Below are 21,480 nucleotides of genomic sequence, written 5' to 3' on the forward strand. Positions count from 1 at the left end.
AGATCAGCCTGCCTGGGCATCTCCTGTAGGGGCCCAGGCTCCTTGGACAGAGCTGAGCTCCTCATTCACTGTAGGATTCAGAAGGGATCTGCTGCCTTCTCCTTCATGTGTCCATTACATAAACATTTTCCATGCAGGTAATTGCAGAATGGGGTAACAAAAAGGATAATAGGGGGAGGTAATTGTGGATAGATCCGTTTGAATACGCTCTTTCCCAAACTCGATTATCCATATTTGCAGTGTTTGTGCAAAATCTTGAAAGCCAATTAAGACCTTCCAATAACGACTGCGGACTCTGGGGAAGTCTCGCTGATAAATCTAGCAGATCAGCCAACAGGTTGAGAATGGCGAGGATAACTCTTCTGCTTCTGATTTTTATTTCAGAGACAGCTGGGGAGTTTTATTGTTATGTGTTTAAGGAAAGCAATTACGCATACAGGTGGGAAGGTACCGACTTTTCTGCTGATGGGGCGTGTAGTGAGTTAGACGCACCTTTCGTATTTTGCAAGGGGACCATTCCGATTGGTAATATTGCCGTTTGCACTGGGTGCTGATTCATTTGAAGACACAGGGCACTATTTATAAAATAACAAGTTAAAGGACTTTGGGAAATCATTTAAGGCGGAGAAGCAACAGTTGATTTATTAGCAGCATGCTATTAACCTCCTTTTACCAGTATTACTTGGCCTTTAAACTCAGTTTCTTTCTTCAGCTTTATTGAGATATAATTGATATATAACATCATGTAAGTTTAATGTGTTCAATATGTTGATTTGACACACTTGTATCCTGAGAAATGGTTATCACTGTAGCGTTAGCTAATACCTACATCATGTCACATAATTAATATTTCTTTGTTGTGGTGAGAACATTTAAGATCTACTCTCAGCAAATTTCAAGTATACAATAGAGAATTATTAACTATAATCACTATTCTGTACATTAGATCCCTAGAACTTATTCATCTTATAACTGGAAGTCTGTACCCTTTGACCAACATCTCCCCCTTCCCCCGACTCCCCAGCCCCTGATAATCACCACTCTACTCTGTTTCTGTGGGTTCAGCTTTTTTAGGTTCTGTGTATAAATGAGATAATACAGTATTTTTCTCTGTCTGACATTTTGCTCTTAGCATAATAGCCTCAAGGTCCATCCATGTTGTCACAAATGGCAGAATGTCCTTCTTTCTCATGGCTGAATAATATTCCACTGTATTCATACCACATCTTCTTTATCCATTCATTTGTTGACAGGCACTTAGATTGTTTCTATACCTTGGCTATTGTGAATAATTGCAGATATCTTTTTGATATCCTGTTTTTATTTCCTTTGGATACATACCCAGAAGTGGGATTGCTGGATCATATGGGAGTTCTATTTTTAATATTTTGAGGAGCCTCCACACTGCTTTCCACAGTGGCTGTACCAATTTACATTCCCACCAACAGTGCAAAAGTGTTCCCTTTTCTCCGCATCCTTGCCAACACTTGTTATCTGTTGTCTCTTTGATGATAGCCATCCTAACAGGTGTGAGATGATATTTCATTGTGGTTTTGATTTGCATTTCCTAAACTCAGTTTCTTAATAGGCAAAAATAACCTTGTAGGGTTGTGGTAAAGTCTGAATGAAATGATATGTTCAGTGCATAGTTCTGTGCCTGGAATGCAGAAGGTGTTCCATATCTGTTAGATTCTTGCTTGTTTGCGAGGGGAGATTTGCAGCATTTGGACAGAAGGAAAACTCTGAAGTCATCCAGTCCGGTTCCTTAATGAGAAAAATGAGGAAAAGAGAGAGATTAAATGGCTTAAGTTGATTTACCAGCTCAGCCAAGAATGGAACACAGGTGTTCTGGCTCCCAGTGTTGGTGGCTGCTGCGCACTTGCGACTTGATTTGTTTCTGACGCCAAGAAGAAACCCAGAGCTGTCAGCCCAGAATCAACTAGAGACCCAATCCAGGAGTGGGAGTGAGAACTCAGAGATGGAGATGTCAGTTTGAAAAGACCAGAGGTCAGGGGCTGGAGTAGCCCTGGGAGCAGAGGTGGTCCCCACTGCTGAAGAGCCCCAGTTGCAATATGGCCTCATGGGGCCCACATTGTTCATGAAGAGACTGGAGGGAGGGAGAGGAGCTTGGGAAAGAGAAAGTGAGCAGGGAGAGGGATCAAAGAACAGGAGGACAGCGGCCCAGGAGCCGAGGGTCAACACTAGCCCCTTTTGACTAGGGTCACAATACCTGCTCAATGGGTGGGATGTCAGTGCTTGCTGAATGTATGAGTGAGTGAAGGAATGATGAGTAAAAGCTAACATTTATTGGGCCTGCTTACTATATACCAATCATCTCATTTATAATAATCCTCTTACAGATGAGGCACACGGAAGTCAAGTCTTTTGGCCAAGGTCAAACCCACAGAAGCATATTTCAGAATCTGTGCTTTTCATTTAACTGCCTTGCTATACCACAAATGAATGAATGAAGGAGTGAATGAACTTCCATTTTACCAATAGAGAAGTAACAACATTGAAAGGCAAGTGACTTCCCTACAATTACCAAGTAATCCGTGGTGGAGCCAGGGCTAGTTAGATCTTTTGATCCCTAGTCCAATGTGCTGCAGACTAGCACCAGCCTGCATCCCCCTACTACCTGGGCAGACCCTGGGTCCTCCTCCCACCCCTCTCCTGAGTCGAGTTGCTGTCTGCAGCCCACCCATGGCCCCGCCCCCACCTCCGTGTGCTCTTACCCACATTTCCAAAAGTGCGGCAGTGGGAATAGACCAGGATTATGGTTAGAAGACCTGAATTTGGGTTCCAGTTTTTCTGCCTGTTAGCTGAATGACCTTGGGCAGGTCAAGAAACCTCTCTGAGCCTCAGTTTCTCTCTCTGGAAAATGGGGATAACAGTGCCTACTTTTTAGTTGTGAGTAGTAGTTGAGATAAGGTGTCAGAAGTGCCTAGCAGGCTCCTGGCATGTAGGAAGTGCTCAGTTAGTGATCAGCTGGTCCTCTCTGCCTCCCTCTGTTCCCTCTCTCTTTTCTCCTCTCCCTCTGGATGTCTCTGAAGACGACATCTCATTTACAGTGTGAATAAGGAGCCATTCAGGCAGTCTGTGATGTTTCAAATCCAGTTCTCAGTAGTGCCTCAGGGCTGGGGTCGTTCCATCCCTTGGGACAGATGAGGAAGAGAGCGAGGTCCGCAAATTGATCTTGCAGCAGAGAAGCAGTGGTGATGGTGGTGTTGGAGGGCAATGGTTAAACACACCTGCTGTGGACCGATTAGTCCTAATAAACCACTCAGCAGACGAGCACCCAGTGAAGCCAGGCTCCCTGAGAAGAGAGAGGCTCACTCGTCCACAGGAGAGCTGGCCTCGTAGAGTGGGTCCAAGGAGTCCTGGGGGCTGTAAATGCTCGCCACTCCCAGGCCAACCAACAGCCAGCCTGAAGCAGCCACGAGAGCAAAGTCGGGATCGGGGAGTCACAAACAGAAACTCGTGTGGCAGTCTGGATGGGCAGGACCCTGGACAGCACTTTGCCCTGTCCAAAGTGGGCAGCAGGTTCTCAGCTGCTTCACTGTCTGTTGCCCTGGAGGGATGCGGGCCCAAGGTTGCCAGACCAAATTCTTCAACAGAAGCCAGAAATTCAGATTTTGTTGTAAGAGCTCCTAGTTTTTAAATATTGGCCATGGATTGCACGTTTTTAAAAACACTGAGCAGCCCAGACCAAACACAGCAGCAGGCTACATTCAGTCCAAGGGCGGCCAGCTGCCAGCCTCTGACTTAAGATTCCATGTGGCAGAGGATTGGATCTTTACTGAAACAGTTGCCGTGGGTTGATTTTCTTAGTCTTGATTCAACACATATTTATTGAGCACCTACTATCTACCACACACTGTTCTAAGCCTGGGGGATGCTGCACTGATCAAGAGCAGACAGGAATCCCTGGTGCACTCTGGGGTTGATGTTCCTCTGCGGTCCTTCCATTCTGCCTGGTGCCGCTGTGTCTTCACAGCAGTGATGATGACCCGGTTATCTCCATCTCTTCTTTGGAAGATTCCAATGAGCAGCTCAATCCAGAGAGCCCAGCCATACCAATGGGCAGCCATTGCTTGGTTCTTGACTCAGGAGCTGGCCATCGTTGGGGCCACAGACACCAGCACAGGATGTTTCCAGCTGTCCAAGGTCAAGCCCAGGTGCACAGGCCTGTGTTTCAATTTGACTTTGCATTGGGGAGTTCAGTGTTTGCAATGCAGGTGGCCACAAAAACACTTAGTGATGCTCACAGATAGCAAAAAACTTTTGGGGCAAAATGAGAGTTCCTTATCTGCTTAAAAACCACAGGCCTGGCCGTTCCTCATGGTAAAGGGGAATCTTCCACCTTCCCCAGACCTCACCACCGAGCAGGCTGGAGTGCTGCGGGAAGCTGTGTCCCAGCATCTTATCTCACATTCACAGGTCCTCAGCCCTGACCTGGGCCCTGCCACCAGCCTGTCATTTGATCATGGCTGTACCCAGCCCTCAACCTTTTGATCTGTGGCTGTTCATTCTCATGCATCCACCTCTTCTCACCTACCAGCCCTACTGAAGACCATTCTAGGAGAATGTGGCCTTCTCCCTCCACAGTGGAAAAAATAGGTCCTAGGGAGAATGGTCAGGGGCTCGTTCAGGCCAGGAATTTGCTGATTTCTGCCAAGGGTGGGAAGGGTAAGAAAGACCTAATGCCGCCCTGTGCTGCCAACTGACACCAGGGGCATTCAGATGAGGTTATAAGGGAGTTAAATCTCAGATACTTCGCATGCCCCTGTTTAGGAATAAGTGCTCTCTAGCTTGTGTATTTTAGTGAAAATTCCAGCTCAGAGGCCCCTTCAAGTTAAGTTCTTTCTTCACTGTGTTTTGCCCTGGGTGTTGAGTGGCACTCTCTTCTGCCCCAGATCTCTGCTCAGTGGTGTGTCCTGAGATCTTGCTGTGGCCTGGTCCAGACATGGGTATGTAGAATAGTCCAGATTTAATATTTAAGCTCTGGCTAAATTCCTCAATATGCCTCTTTAATCCAAGAATGAACAGTTCCCTGGACATTTTAGAGTTAAACATTAATTGGAGACTGAGGTCCGTTAGCAAAGAAATATACACTGTCCTCCCTCTTCTGTTTTTTACTAGTGTTTTCTTTGCAATGGCTTTTGTTTGCCTATGGTTCAGATACAGCCCAGTGGTCCCTGCACCAAACATCATTTTCTGTGGGGAATGTGTCTGGCCCAGAGGGTGTTCAGTCCCGGGGGCTCTGTGCTGCTGGCTCTGCTGGGAGAGGGGGCCCAGCTTGTGCTGGGGTCAGGGCCAGGCTCCGGGAATCCCTGGCAGCTGGTGGGAGGCAGATTCCACAGGTTTCCCTGAGTCCCACGCTCAGCAGCCTGGCTCTGCCCCTAGTCACCTGCCACCGCAGGGCTCACTTCCACTAGCCCCTCGTCACCCAGGTTGTCAGGCACCTGCTTTCTGAGGTGTCCAATCTGGGCAGCATCCGAACCAGGGGGAGATCTCCTTATCCCCCAGGCTCTGGGGCACCTTGAACCAGAGGGTTTTCAGGGATGCGCAGGTGTGTGGATTTTCGAAGGCCACTCATTTTGTGAAGGCCTGACCTCTTCCCGTTTCTCTCCTTCCTTCTGTTTCTGATGTTTCCCTGCCCTCCGTTCTTCTTTCTGACTTTGTTTTCATTACTCTTCCCAGTGTCACTTTACTGAAATCCAGTCAAAGTGAGTAATATTTTCCAAGACTATCAGTTGCCTTGGCTCATGAAACACTTAATTTTGTAGGATCATTCTGGCCAATGAGTGAAATCATTTAAAAAGAAACTTTCTGTTGTGGAAATTTTCAACCCCCCTCCACCAGTTATAGTACTTTTATTTCATCCCCTGCTCCCCTCTCCCTCTCTTTTGGTGGAGTATTTTAAAGCAAATCCCAGACATGGCGTCATTTCATATGTAAATACTTCAAAAAGTAAGTTTAACCAATGAGAACTGAAAAAAACAAACAACAAAGAAAAAAACTCAACAGTCCTTCTGACCCACTCCCCCCAAAACCACATGCCATTTGTAACGCCCGATGAAATTAACACCGATTTTTTTGTGTGTGTGTGAGAAAGATCGGCCCTGAGCTAACATCTGCCAATCTTCCTCATTTTTGCTGAGGAAGACTGGCCCTGGGCTAACATCCGTGCCCGTCTTCCTCCACTTTATATGGGACGCCGCTGCAGCATGGCCTGACAAGCGGTGCGTCAGTGTGCGCCCGGGATCCGAACCGGCGAACCCTGGGCCTCCGCAGTGGAGCGCGCACACTTAACTGCTTACGCACCAGGCCGGCCCCAACACCGATTTTTTTCAACCAGGATCCAGACATGGTCCGTACATTGTTACTTGGTGTGCACATGTTTTAGGAATGATTATTTTATTTGGAATTCTTCGGTGATTAGTAGTATCAGTGCCAGTTGCTGGGTGCCTCTTGTGGGCCAGGAGGATGAGCCCAAATCCTCACTACCTCCCAGCAGGGTGTTCTGCCCAGTTTACCGATGGGGAGGTGGACTCAGCAGCTTGCCCAGGTCATGAGGCCCCAACTGGACCCGATGTGTCAGCTGTTGCAGCCTGAGTTTACACAGACCAGGCTTTTCTGTTTGAGTGCAGGCAATTAAAACATTTTCCTTCTTCTGTTGTTTACTTCCAAAGGGAAGGCACCCTCTGTAGAAATGTTTGGAAATAGTTGCTCTAAACGTTTGGACTTCTGGGGTGATGCATATGGTTTCTGAACATCGTGCTTCTGCAAAATATGCTTCCATTTACTCCCATGCCACATCGTAGGCATGTTTGAATGTGTCCTGCCTTTTCTACGAAGCAGAAGTGGTTTTGCTGTGCTGCTGTTGCTGCTGGAGATGACTCCCGAGCAAGGAGCCATCTACTGAGCATAGAACAGCCAGCCCTATGCTAAGTCCTCACCATTCATTCCTCCCCACAGCCTTGAGGTAGGTGGTATGGTGATCTCCATTCACAGAGGAGGCAACTAGGGCTCAGAGAGGAGGTGTAATTTGCCCAAGGTCACACAGCAAGTAAGTGACAAGAGTAGGATGTAGGCTCTTCAACACCACAGCTCTGGCTGCTAACCATTGTACTTTCATGGCTACACCATCTTCTGTGCCATCTCCCTCATATTTGAAGTTCTGCTCCTGGACCTCTTTATGCCAATGTTCTATCCTGGAAAATTTCAAATATACAGAAAAGTTGAAAGAGTAAGATGATCCCCCATATACTCCACCTCAATTTAGCAATTTAACATTTTATCCTATTTACTTTATCTCTGTGTTTGTGTGTTTATATATACATTTTTGGGGAACTATTTGAAAATAAATTGCTAAAAGATCATGTCCTAATCTCCCTAAATGTTTCAGCTGCTTCTCCTAAAAATAAAGCAATCTTCTACATGTCTGTGTCATTACCACACTGAAGGAAATTAGTACTATTTCCTTAATATCACCTAATATCCAGTTCATTCTCCAGTCTCAAAATTTCCACAATCATCCTCAAAATTTCTTTTTAATAGCTTTTTATTATTATTTTATTTTACCCAGTTTTACTGAGATATAATTGATATACATCACTGTATAAGTTTAAGGTGTACAGCATAATGGTTTCACTTACAAATATTGTGAAATGATTACCACAATAAGTTTAATTAGCATCCATCATTTCATATAGATACAGCAAAAAGAAAAAGCAGAAAAAGAATTTTTTTCCTTTTGATGAGAACTCTTAGAACCTAGTCTCTTAACAAATTTCCTCTATATCGCACAGCAGTGGTAACTATAGTCATCATATTGTACATTACATCCTCAGTACTTATTTACTTTATAACTGGAAGTTTGTACCTTTTGACAACTTCACAGCTTTTTAATTTTTTTTTTTTGACCCGAGATCCAGTCAAAGCACATGTGTAACATTTGGTTGTTTTGTCTCTTCAGACTCTTGTAATCTGGAACATTCCCTCTTGCTTTATTCCTGGACTTGTCTGTTTGTTTCCTTGAGGGTGTCTGACTTGTTCCTCTGCCTCTGTATTTTCTATGCGCTGGAACTTGGGTCCAAAGGTTTGGTTAGGTTCAGAGTATACATGTTTGGGAAGAAGGCTTCATGGGGTGCCATGAACTTCATGTAGCATGTGTCAGGGGTACATAAGAGTCTGTGGTCCCAGTATTGGTGACCACAGGTAGGGGATGCAGGTCGGTGCCATTCTTCTAAAAGCTGAAGAAAAGTTGGTGTGAGCAGGTAGTCTTTGAGTCAGTATTGCTTTCTCCATGCAGTCTGTTCCTGGTCCTCTCTCCTCCTTCCTGGGAGCTGGATAGATGGATGATATCTCCAGGCTTGGCCCACATGTTTCCACCACTGTCCCACCACTCACCCCATCCTGCCCCATCATGTTTAGGAGGGCATAGCTATTTTAATTGCCTCCTATTCACCCCGTTGGTGAGGGAGGGATTCCTGCCCTGGGATTATGAGGATGGCTATACATGACATCCAACATTGGACGGATGAGATCAACAGGAGTCACATGTATACACAGGCCAGGGGAGGAGGACACTCCATGCCATGTGGGGCGACACAGGAGCAGAGTGAACAACCAGGGGCCGTGGGAGGAAGCTTTGTAGTATCAAGAGGATGAGGTGCCCCCTGGTTTCCGCAACAGGATGTAATTGGTTTGTTAGACTAAATCCATGGGCTGGCAGGGGACTGAAACTCAAAACTCAGGGATAAGCGGGTACTGTACCTGGTCCCCTAGGTCAGGAGGGTTGTTTGGCTGGGGACCCCACTGAGCAGAGTGGGGAGGGGGCGTTGTGGTTAGGCCATTCAAATTCCTTATGCTTTCAGATGTGAAGGCAGGACATCATATTGATCCTTAATTTTAGCTTTATGCTGCAGTACAGCAACACACAAAACGCTCACTATATTCAGGCAGCCCTCTAAGCACCTCATCTTACAACTTATTTACTCTTCATATCAACCCTCTGAGGCAGGTGCTATTATCAGCATCACTTTACAGATGAGGAAACTGAGGCCCAGGGAGGTGACGTGCCTTGTCTATGGTCACACAGGTGGTAAGGGATGAGTGGAAATACATCCCAGCTGCCCCTCAAGAGTCTATGCCCAAACAGTTGAAAAGGGCATGAGAGTTGGAGTAAGAAGAGGAGAGTGTGAATCCTGGCTCTGCCTCTGCCCCGCTGGCAATTACACTTGCTGAGCCTCAGTCTTTTCATCTATTGTGAGGCTTATTGCAGAGCAGGAGGGACTGTCCCCAAGAGAGGGTTGGTGACTCCAGGAGCTGTCCCTTGTCTCGTCCAGGACTGGTCTCCTGGATGCAGTTGTCCAGGTGAGGGGCAGCTTGCTTTGATTAAGTCAGCTACTGCAGGGGCACCTGCCTCTCCACATGACAGGGAGGATGGAGTTGTTGGGAGCAACTTCTCGGGGTCTTCATTTCTTTCCACCTCCTTCTCTGTGCGTTATTTCTTTCCTTCCCTTCTTTACAACAAACATCAAACTGCTCTTTGCAAGAATCTGGTCTCATTCTTCACACTGAGTGAGAATTGAGAGCAACGTGTTGCATGTCCCAAGAGCAAGGCTATATTTCTAATTGTGGAAAATTTCATCTCTTATTAAAGTAATTGCAGATGCCGTTACACTGGTGGCAGGTAGGTGTGTGTGTGTGTGTGTGTGTGTGTGTGTGTGTATTTGCGTGTTCCTTGACCTCCTTAGAATTCTGGTGCATGTGCAGAGGAGGTTGTGGAATAGTGGACAGTCTATGGCACGTAGAGCTCTGTGGACTTAGGCAAGACACCCTGTGTCATGTAGCTTCAGTGCCCTCACCTCTAAAATGGGAATAACAGTCATTGATGCCGCATGGGGTTCTTATGAAGATGAAAGGAAGTGATGTTGGAAAGCTCCAAGTAAAGGCCTTGGCACAAGTGGCTCCAAACATGATAACTAGTTATTATTATAACAGTTACCCTTGCCTTTGGGGTGGCCATTCCCCCTGATTCAGGGTAAGGTCTGCCCGGAGGCAGGTCACTGGTTCACTGGCTCACAGAGATACAATTGTGCGTTACTTAACAATGGTGACACCTTCTGAGAAATGCATCATTAGGTGATTTGTCGTTGTGAGAACATCATAGAATGTACTTATACAAACCTAGATGATCCAGCCTACTACATACATAGGCTGTATGGTACTAATCTTATGGGACCACCATCGTATACATGGTCCATCATTGACCAAATTGTTGTTACATGGTATGTGACTGAAATTCATCAATACGTTCTCTCCATGGCCTGTCCCCAGGACTAATGGAAAATTTGATATGCCTTCTCCCTGCCCTCTCTGCCGACTGCATCTGATGCCCGTGTGTAAGTGTTTTCCTTCTCACACGGGAGAGGCTCGCTAGAGAGGAAGAGTCAATAGTGCAATAAAGAAACGGGCTTTCCTTTCTGCTCTCGCCTGGAAAGCTGGGTTATCCCATGTCTTATTTCTCCTCCTTTGGATCGCAAGGTTCAAAAGTGACTTTCTGGGCCATCGTTTGCTCATAGAATGGCCGAATGGTGAATGGTGGTCGTTGACATCCTTCTGTCCAATCCCTTTCCCCCAACACACAAGCTCACCGCCCCCAGGTGGGACATAAAGAGGGTGGGGAAGCCTTCTTGGACCCCGTCAATGTGTCATCAGCATCATTCATGTTCACCTTTGCAAGAAGAGCAGCCACCTGTGATGGAGGCCTTCAGTGCCCCAGGCCCTGTGCCAGATCCTAACATTTATTATTGCCAATGATAGCAGATTATTACTGCCCTGGAAGTATGGCCATCATGGGGGGTGGGAGGGAGATGTGAAGTCTCGGAGAGGTTAAGTAACTTTTCTAAAGCCATCCAGCTGGCAAATGCCAAAGCAGAGATTTGAACCAAGTCTAGTGGTCTGATTCAGTTCATATTTCAGTATAATCTTGTGTTATTTATGGTAGGGGAAAGGAGGTAGAAATCTATGTCTAGTATGTGACTGAAGTGTTAACCTATCTTGAAAAAGCATACTATCAGTGTACATGAGTTAAAGGTTATTGACAAATCTAGGGAATCTATAGAAGATGGTGGGTGATTCTGGGGCTTTGAGAACTTGACTTGGAGTTAGAAGAGGCACAGGGGACTGTGGCATTACAGTCCTTTGTTCAGGGACTTGCTGGTCCTGCTAGTGTGATGTCAGGACCAGCCATTCTTTGGGGTTCCCAACTCTGGGATGAATCTGTTGCCACATTCAGCATGTGAACAGTGGTAGATACACACCCTGGACCATCCCCAGGGGACTGGGGTCCTCACAGGTGGCTCTGGGTTGGAGGCCATCTCATGGGTACAACGACCGAGGCCCCAAACCAGACATTTCCTCAGAGCAGAGTGGGGTGGCAGTCTGTGCAGATGGTGTTCTGATTCCTATAGCTTAAGACCTCGATGTCTCTTTCCCCAATTAGGTGGGACTTAAGGTCCCTTGACTATAATCTCCACACGAGTGGGAGCCATGTGTGTTTTACTCCCCAGAGTTCAGAGGACAGTACCTGGCCTGCTGCAGGCACACAGTAAGTGTTTGTTGAATGAATAAACAGTAGGCAAAGATTATAGTCTGCTGTCTCTCCCCTGCTATGCTCCCTCCTATATAAGCAGGTATGCATCCTAGGCTGCTTAAAGTCATGTGAGGCTATGAAAACAGGACTAGCCACGAGGAGAAAGAGAGAGTGTGTGTGCGCGTATGTGAGTGTATGTGAATGTGGTGTGTATCTGTCACTACTCTGGATGCCATCGCTGCTGGCCCTAGTCTGGGGATCCTCTGAGAGGTGAAGTCATGTTCTTATTGGATGCCAGACTGGTCAAAGGCCTGGAAAGCCCCCTGGGGTGCAGGGCATGTCTCTGGAATTGGATCCACCACTCATAGGTGAAGATTCCGGTGACCAAGGAAGGGAGGCGGCTGTGGTTTTCACATGAAGGAGTAACTGGCAGCCAAGGTCTCCCAGGAGGAAAAAAAGGAAGGATTCATCTGTTCTGTTTGACTTTGGCTTCACTTCCATTTTCATTTTCTGCCTGGTTTTCATGCTGTGTCCACATCAGCTCTCCCTTTGCCTCTTTTCTATTTCAGCTAATTTTAGTGGATTCTCTCTATATCTTAGAAAATTGCCTACCTTTGCTTGCCTTCTGCTCAGTTAAGTTTGGGCTTGATGTGTGTGTGTGCATGTTTGCATGTGTGTGTGTGTGCTTGTGCGTGTGTGTGCATGTATGAGATATGTAGGTAAGAAGCTGGTTTAAGGAGGATCTAGGCATCTATACTATGCATGAGCTATGCATGAATTAAAGAGACAATTGCTCAGCATAAAATTAGAATAACATCTTTGAACTTTTGTAGTGTATGTTTTCCAAGTTCTTTCAACTGTATCATCAGAAAACTAAGGAGAAAACAAGTCACATTGTCCCTACTTTGCCAAGGAGAAATTAAGATACAGTTAGATGAAGATAACTGTCAGATTCAGACAGAAAAGAAATTGAAGAGTGTGTCTTGGATCAAAATCCAACAGCGAGTTACCTGACTTTGGACAGTGATAATTTTCACGAAAGGAAATGATATGTTTACTTTGGTGGCAACTCCACGCTTTTCACATGGAAGCATTTTGACCCATACAGTGTAGACATTTTATTTTTATTTTTGACTCCCTATTAAGGGCAGTGATGTTGTTGACAACAGTTAATGTTCAGGGAATGCTTTTCATGGGGGAAGAAGTCAGATGTTTTGAGGCTAGACTGGTGCTGGCTGCTGAATCCGAGTTCATCGATAACAATGAAGAAAATCTTGGTTTCATACCTATGCGGTCTCATGAAATAGCCTTTTTTCATTGAAACAATTAATAAATGACAGCTTCTGACCTGTTAGATTTCCATGCCTCATTCTCACACAGAGCTCGTCCCTTCCATTTATTTTTGGTCATCAAGCCTGATGAAGTCTTAGGAGTCTGTGCCACTCTTGGTCATAATGTGATATGAAATGGATGACTGGGCCATTTATCCACAAACTTGGAGTACCAAGGGCCCCGAGTTACACCGATTGTCACACCAGTTCTTCTGTCCTTCATGAGTCTCTGCAGAGGTGGGCGAATGCCATTCGCAGTGAGGACGGGTTTGATCCTCATCCCCGGAGAATGAGGAGCTGTGTGTTGGTGGATCTCTTTGGGCGTTGAGATGTTTTTATCTGCATTGTATTTATTGGAAATGAAAGTAAACTAAATGTTTGCACACTTAGTGGTCAAAGAGTTGCTGCATTTTCTTCTTCTTTTTTTTATTTTTTTGTGAGGAAGATCAGCCCTGAGCTAACATCCATGCTAATCTTCCTCTTTTTGCTGAGGAAGACCGGCTCTGAGCTAACATCTATCGCCAATCCTCCTCCTTTTTTTCCCCCCAAAGCCCCACTAGATAGTTGTACGTCATAGTTGCACATCCTTCTAGTTGCTGTATGTGGGACGCGGCCTCAGCATGGCCGGAGAAGTGGTGCGTCAGTGCGCGCCCGGGATCCGAACCCGGGCCGCCAGCAGCGGAGTGTGCGCACTTAACCGCCAAGCCACAGGGCCAGCCCCTCTTCAGCCTTTTCTTGAAAACTCAAGGACATGGGTTGTCACACTGGCCTGGAACATGCTGGCACTTGCAGGAGTTTTAAGGCTGGCAGGGCTGTTTTCTTTTGCACCTAGTGGCCCCAAATTGCTGCGCTTTTGAGTTGTCATTTTTGTTTTTCATCTTTTTTTTCCTACTTTTTCCTATGACACAAGTTGTGCTGAAGATGATTTTAGGGGCTTTGCAAAGTGAGTTTCGGTTGTACGTGGGTGTGGCCCCCTAATTCCAGTCGTGGAGAGGGCATGCTCATCTCCTTCCACTTCTCTCCCGTCCTTCCATCTGGCATGGGAAGGTCTTGTTGACTCTCCCAGAGAGGGCAGGCCTCTGCTCAGAGGCAACAGCATCGAGGTAGAATTTAATAGCACTCTTGTTTTCATTGTATCTGTTTTGAAGTTCACCAGCTGTTTATGTGGGGAATTCCGATTGTATAATTAAACAGTGATGTGAAGTTTCTTCTAGAATAAACTGAGTTTAGTTGACAAAGTCTAAAGAAAAGTCACAGTACAGGTGGAGGAAGGATAAGGCAAAACTGGCCAAATTGGTTGTTAAATGGACGAGGCTGGGAACCCCTGGCCTTCCCCGAGAGCTCTGTGTCTCCAGCTGTAGGGCTCACAGGAATCCCCTGCGGATCTTGATAAAAATGAAGATTCTGACTCAGTAGATCTGGGCCGGGGCCCCAGATTCTGCATTTATAACAAGCTTCCAGGTGACGCTGATGCCCAGGCCTCTTGCAACACAAGGTTCGATCCCCGGGTCAGCAGCACCAGCATCACCGAGAAGCTTGCTGGAGATGCCAGGCCAGGCCCTTCCCCGCACCTGCTGCATCTGCAGACACAAGACCCCCAGGTGGTTCCTGGGCACATTAACGTTCCGGAAGCGCTGCTCTAACGCACCCCTGGGGCGTCCTCGGTGCATAGGGAGCCCTGGTGAACAGCCAGTTGGAGCCCACGCCTGAATTTCTCACCTGGAAACAGGGTTTCCATTTCCTGGTTTCCAAACTTCCAAGGAGCTTGTGGAAGGATGTTTCCAGGCCTGACACGTACTTTCTTGGGAACACCCTTTAATGTCTCCAGAGCTTTCCATTCCACCACATGCCTGCCTCTGCCCTCCTTTGCTTTTTGAGACCCATGTCCTCTGCACAGCTGCCTCGCTGTCCGGATTCTCAGAGGCAGATGCTGGTGGCTGGAGCATGGCTGGAGAAGGGACATCTATCTTTCTTGGTCCTGCTGCTCCCAGAGGATATAATTTGCTTGATATTGTGTCCTGGCTACAGCCACTCGGGATGGGGTGAGGGATTGTGCAAAAGGCTGGGTGCGCGAGGCTTTCACAAATTGCCGTGAGGATAGTAACGCCTGGGAGACGAACAAAGTGAGGAAGGATGGTGCTCAGCGGTGGGCCGGTTCCCTGGCCCTGTGGCCGGCTGTGTGGGGAAGAAAGGGGAGTCCGGGTTCTGGGGGCTCTGAGCGTGGGGCCTGTGTGACCTTTACGGTGATGACACTCTCGGAGGCAGATTGCATTTTAAAGGTGGCTGCAGCCATGTCTCTCCTCTTAGCTGCTTTTCTATCGTGAGACCTTGCCACCCCCCTGCCAAGAGATGGAGTCCATTCCCCTTTCCTGATCCGGGCTGAGCTCATGACTCGTTTGTAATCAAGAGCATATGGTGGACGTGATGCCACAAGACTTCTGAGGCTGCGTCGGAAAAGCCGTTCCGCTTCTGCTTGCTTCTCTTGGGACACCCTTTCTGGGTGCAGCCAGCAGCCGTGGAGAATTCTGACCAGCCTGAGGCTGCGGTGCTGGGGGCGCTGGGTGGGTGCTCCAGGCAGTCGCTCTGGCTGAGCCGCAGGCCCACAGCCAGCATCAGCGGCCAGCCTGGAGATTGACCACCTTGATGTCCAGCCCAGTCAAGCCCAGGCTCACGTCTGACCGCTGTGACCACAGGCGGTATCTTAAGTGAGAACTGCCTTCTCGATTTCCTGATCCACAAAATCATGAGCAAAATAAACTGATTGTTTTAAGCCGTTAAGTTTCAGATAATTTGTTATGCAGCCATAGTAACTGGAGTATTCTGGAAGCTTTGGTTTTCACAAGTAGGTTACGTGTTCTTAAAAATGTCATTCAAACAAAATTCATTTTACTTCGTTTTATTTAAAATGTTTTAAAACCACTTGGGAGCAATGAGTAGCTTGTCATAAATAAAACAAAAAATAAGCCTGAAAACTGTCTAGAAAAACTTACAGGTGGAGCTAGGTGGATAATGGTGATGAAATACTAGTTTCTGTTCATGCTCTGTTAGGTACTCTATACACATTCTTTCCTTTCATTTTCATTCCCACTCTGTAAGGTGTGCCCATTTTGCATATGGGGAGACTGAGCCTCAGGGATGTTAAGGAACTCACCAAAAGCCACACAGCCAGAGCTGGGATTTGAACAAGATGGGCTTGACTCCAGAGCCTGTCCTGCAGCGGATGGAAGAACGGTTAATGGGGAGAGTTAATTCACCAGGCCTCCTTGACTTGGGGACAAGGGTGCAGGACCCCTAGGGATCATCTGGTTCAGTGCTAGGTACTCAGGGCCCTTTGGGATCAGCCGGGAGTGTTCTAAAATCCACATGACCAGGCCCTGTCCATACCGAGACTGTAGGTCTGGGGTGGGGTGCTCTCCAAATGCTTCTGATCCATCTCAGTTGATGCCTCTGACTTAGTCGAACCTCCCACGTTGCTGGTGAGGACACTGAGGCCCAGTGAGGGGGAGAGGCTTGTTCCGAGGCACAGAGCAGCTTAATGGCAGAGCCAGGGCAGAGAGCAGGTTGCCCACTGCCCAGGCAGCGCGCTCCCCAGGCCTCGTTTTGGAGGAGGTTTTGAGGGCCCTTAGCAGAAGTCACTTGCGTACCAGTGAAGGGATCTCAGCACACTTACAGTAAGATCCCACAACAGGAATGTTCCAGATTCAGGGCTGGTGGAGAGTTGGCTGGGTCTGCGATGCTGGCATTGCATGGGTTCATTCAATCATCCAATAAATGTTTCCCAAGTGACTCTCATGTGCCTGGCAGAGGCACCAGGCACAGTGCTGAGCAGAACAGTCACGGACCGGCACCACTTGCTTCTGGAAATTACATAAATACATGACGGAATTTTAGGACTTCAACCTCAGTAAGAGGAGAGCGAGAGAGAAAAAGAGGGATGGAGAGATGGAGGGAGGAAAGAGAGAGGGAGATGGAGGGCAGGGAGAGGGAGAGAGAGAGAGGTAGGAGGAGGAGAAAGTAGGAAGGGAGGTAAAGAGGGAAGGAAGGAGGGAGAGACCTGTATATAGAGAGAAAAGGTTGAATTTTAGGTCCCTTTAGACACATGATAGAATTCAGTGTGAGGCTGATCAAATTGGGAATACTTTCTGTGGCAGCTGTTCAGAATCCCAAATAGACATCAAATTCTGCAGTCACTGAGAGTCCCATCCTGCTGGGCTCTGAGGACACAGCCCTGGAGTGGCCCCTGCCCTCCACACCCTCACAGTGTAGCTGGACGTGCAAACAGCTGACGGTCATATAAAGTCTCGAGTCTAGACTAGAACCCAAGGCTGTGAGACTCCTGGTTTTATCCAGGGGTGAGACGACTTTAGGATGACCCACCATCCAGTTTGCCCAGGACTGCGGGGTTTCCTGGGACACAGGACTTGCAGTGCTAAAACTGGGAGAATCCTGGGCAAACCAGGGCTGCTGGTGCCCCTGGATGGTTTCCTGGAGGAGGAGACAGTTGGCCTCCTCCTCTTCATCCTCCCAATCCCAATCCCCCTGCTCCTCATCTTGGTTAATGGCATCCCTTTTCCTGGAAGCCCAAGGCAGAGCCTTAGAATCAGCTTTGCCCACCCTCACCTCCCACCTGCATGTTCTTCCATCCTGTCCTGCCCCTTTCTTCACTCTGCAGGCGTCTCTTGATGGGACAGCTGCCATAACCCCCTAACTGTCTCCACCTTGCCTTCTCTGTTCCAGTTCCCCATCTTCACCACTACCTTGAACTGGAAATCTCATCTCACTCTTCTCTGCGGAATCCCTCATTGGCTCAAAAGCCACATTCCTTCACCTGGCCCCCTTGCCTTCTCTCAATTCGTTCCCTCAAGCCCCGAGTCACCTGGCCCCTTGGTGTCTCCAGCCACATCTCTAGCCATTCTGAACTGACTGCAGCCCATGGAGAATTGGGCTGGAGAGCTGGGAGGTGGCCTGTTGGCTGCGAGCTGACAAAGCAAACCACATCCCTGTGGTCTCTGTCGCCCTCCCCCAGTTTTTCTCTTCATGGTGATTGCTTTTCATCTGCCTGGGTGTTGGGGGTTCCCAGGGTGTGAGAGGGGTCGGGAAGGTGGCGAGATGAGGAGTTGGATGCTTAAAGCTCTTTGGTTTCTTGGCAGCAGCCCCAGAATGTACCTCCTTCCCCTTTTCCCTTCCGTCCTCCTCTCCTCTGCATGTCTCTCCCGTCCCAATCTTCCCTCTTCTCTTGGAAGCTTTTCTTTCTCCCTCCGCCCCCTAGTGGTGGCGAGGGTGGCAGGGCGCTGTCCAGGTAACATGGAGGCGAGAACAGGCCAGTTCTTTTCCCAGTGCTGCCAGCTCCTCCCTCACCTTTGCTCCAACTCAAGCCCATTTCGTTCCCAGACACCGTGCTGCTGGCCCTGCCTGGCCCCAGTCTGAGCCAGCATTCTGCACTTTAGCGTCCAGTTCACTTTGGAGCCCCAAGTTCTTAGGATCTTTGTATGTTAGCCTCACAGCTCTTCTCTCATGCCCAGAATTGGTCCTTGCTGGCAAGTGGTGACAGAAGATCCTACAAAGTCTCAGTAATTCTCTGGATCTTTCCCAGTTGGACCTGGCTGAGAACCATCGGCAGGGACAGCCTTTGTCCTCCTCTTCGGCAGAGGGCTGATTCTCCACCTGAGGGCTTGCAGGAACAGCTGTCTTGGGAACTATGGGCAACTGCCTTGTGCTCAGCCCTCATGCCTCTTTCTTTGTTTTGTTTCAGTTTTACGGAGTTTTTGGATCCATTCCAGAGAGTCATCCAGCCGGAAGAGATCTGGCTCTATAAAAATCCTCTCGTGCAGTCAGACAACATACCTACCCGCCTCATGTTTGTAAGTACCATGATTTCACGGCTGACTGGACCACTCTCCCAAGTATGAACCAAATGGGTTTTCATTTCTGCTTTTCTAACCCCTGCTGAAGACAGCGAGCAGCCTGGAAGAAGGAGAAGGTGAGCGGCCCATGGAATTAAAATCCGGTTTCAGATCATGGTGGGCGCTGCTTGGTCACGTGGGAAGTGGTAATTGCCGACACTTTGGAAACAGAAGGGACCTGCTTCCCTGAGCTCTGCCAAGTTGTCTCCAAATATTTACAGTAAAAGAAGACTGGAATGAGCGAACAGATCTTCCTGCTCCATCTCCTTTTAGGATAAGCCTCGGTTTTGCCAAACTCAGGCACCGTAGATAGTTCTGTTAACCACTTTTCTGGTTTTAGCTGCTCAGTTGGTGAGCACTGATGAGACCACCGTATGACTCAACCCCTGGATAGTGTCTCACGTCTCTGCTTCTAGAATAAATGGGCAAGCACCTCAGTAGCTGGAGGATGTATTGGGATTATTTTTACCTCTTCACCCTACCCCCTGGCAATTACTACCTTTCACACTTCACTTCCTGTGTGCCGGGCACTTTGCTGAGAGCTTAAGAAAGGCTTACCTGATTTAGTCCCACCCAGCATCCCAGTGAGGAAGTTGTCATTTTTGTCTACATTTTGCAGGTGCAGAGCTGCATCCTAGAGAGATGAGGGAACTTGCCCAAAGCCGCAAAGCTAGAGTCTGGAGTCACATGCAGGCAGCCAGCTCTGAGCCCCACTCTTAGCCAAGAGGCTGCCCTGTATGGGAGCCAAGTGTCCAGGACTCCTTGCTGATGCTAATTGACTCCTGGAGAATTGCCATAAGGCCTTTCTGTAGCAGAGGAAATATGTAAACTCCCTTTTGTTATAGAACAATAATGTAGCTTTTGGATGGGCAACCTCGTAGCTCAAAGGTTATTCTTGTTGACCAGCTATTGTGTCTCCTGCCTCTGGGAACTTAAGTGGTTGTTCCAGAGCTTTCACAGAGCACATGAGGAATATATTTGCATTTTGAAAGCAAGCCCTCTGATTTTATGAAGGAAATCTTGTTAATTAGAGATGATTGGAAAGATCTTTGTGTCTTCAAACATCCTGAAATGCCCAGAACAGTACATGAGCATTCAAGTATTATTTTAATTGCTTTTTAATAATTACTTTTCTGCTGGAAAATAAACTGGATTTTTGTAAATCTCAGGGGAGTTGAAAAATTAGGGTGTTTGTGAGTAGGGCATTACATAACAGTTGAGTATTAAAATCAGGCTTTTTCCATTTCTGCTCTAACTTAAATCTTATATAAATCCTAGAAATAAAGGAACTAATGTGTGTCTAACTAGTTTGCTCCATGGTTTTAATAGGGGGAAGCTTGTATTTTTCACTTATCCCCATTCTTCAAAGATTTCACATCTCGTGTGCCGTAAAACACAATTTGGAGATGAATGTTCATATGGGATATGGTGAGAAATCTGTGGCCGTGTCCTAGATTTATGAAGAATGGATTGTTCTGAGTCTAGATACAAATGCCACAAATATTCTGGCTGCAGACACAAATCGGATGGAGCAATTTGCATGTTGGCAGGGGAGGGAGGGAGGCAGTAAAGGAGTCATTCAGAGCTGGGATTCCAGAGAATAGAAGGGTATTCAGCCACAAATCCTGATTCATACCCTCTAATTTCCTCATGAAATAAGTTCAACCTTTTGTTTTGTTAATAGTAGTTGATGAATTTCATTCATTTGGCCGCGAGGTTAGTGTGATTCCATAATAACGCAAGGAAAGCAGTAAATAAATTTAGAAGAATACTTGTAACATAAGGATGAAAAATACTTTGTTACCACATAAATTAGATTTGTTCTCCTGGGTTTTATTAGGAGTTTAATATAAGATATCATTTGTCTGCTTTTGATCCTTTAAAACCTTCAGGTGTTTATAGAAGAATTTGTAATAGAACATATATTTTCACTGTTTTTTTAAAATAGCTTCGCTTCCTTAGAAAGCTCAAATTTCATTATTTAGTGAATAAACAAAATCCTGCGGTCTCTTTTACTTTTGGTTGGAATGTTTTAATCTAGAGGCAAACTTTATAAATTCTAACCGGAGTGTATTTTAAAGGCAGCTGCTATTAACCCAGATGTTTGTTTATTGGGAATTTAGCCCTCTGGAGTTGTGTGTGTGTGTCTGTGTGTTTTTTTTTAGAAGAGCCACTTGGTCAAATGTCACAAAAAGTGTCAGAATAATGGTTATGGGATTGAGTTAAGTGCAGCGTAAATGGTGTAACATCACCAGGAAACCCCTAACTCACATTTTTTCTGTCTTTGGCACCGTCAGCTGAGGTGACTAGTCTGTCAACATGGAAGTTGGGTGTGGTTGGACTGTTTGATTTCAAGAGCTTGTTTCCCTTGACGACTCGGGCTTCCTGTTGACCAGAAAGACAGGAGAGACAGGCTGAGAATTCTTTTCACATGCACTGAGTCTTGACTTAACATTTCGTGGATGTTCCCAAGTCATCAGCTGCCTTTATGAAAGGCTGTTCCCTTATTCAGAAGAGGGCATGGTTCCTTTCTGAGCATGTGGCATTTATCAGAGCATCTTTGAAAACCAACTTTGATATAGGAAGACTCAGTCCATACTGGGTGTGGCTTTTTAGTGCAGTCTGGGCTGTGGTTATTGTA

General features: G+C 47.0%; 1 protein-coding gene across 1 annotated transcript in view; it reads left to right on the top strand.

Annotated features, from left to right (window-relative positions):
• PLPP4 (phospholipid phosphatase 4) overlaps positions 1–21,480 on the top strand; it is a 120,775-nt gene that overhangs the window by 25,567 nt on the left and 73,728 nt on the right. Inside the window, exon 2 of the mRNA XM_058544133.1 lies at positions 18,689–18,797. Coding sequence (XP_058400116.1) covers positions 18,689–18,797 — 109 coding nt within the window. The remainder of the gene's footprint in view (positions 1–18,688; positions 18,798–21,480) is intronic.

This window comes from Diceros bicornis, chromosome 6 (genome assembly GCF_020826845.1).
Source record: "Diceros bicornis minor isolate mBicDic1 chromosome 6, mDicBic1.mat.cur, whole genome shotgun sequence".
In the NCBI taxonomy this organism is placed as follows: Eukaryota; Metazoa; Chordata; class Mammalia; order Perissodactyla; family Rhinocerotidae; genus Diceros; species Diceros bicornis.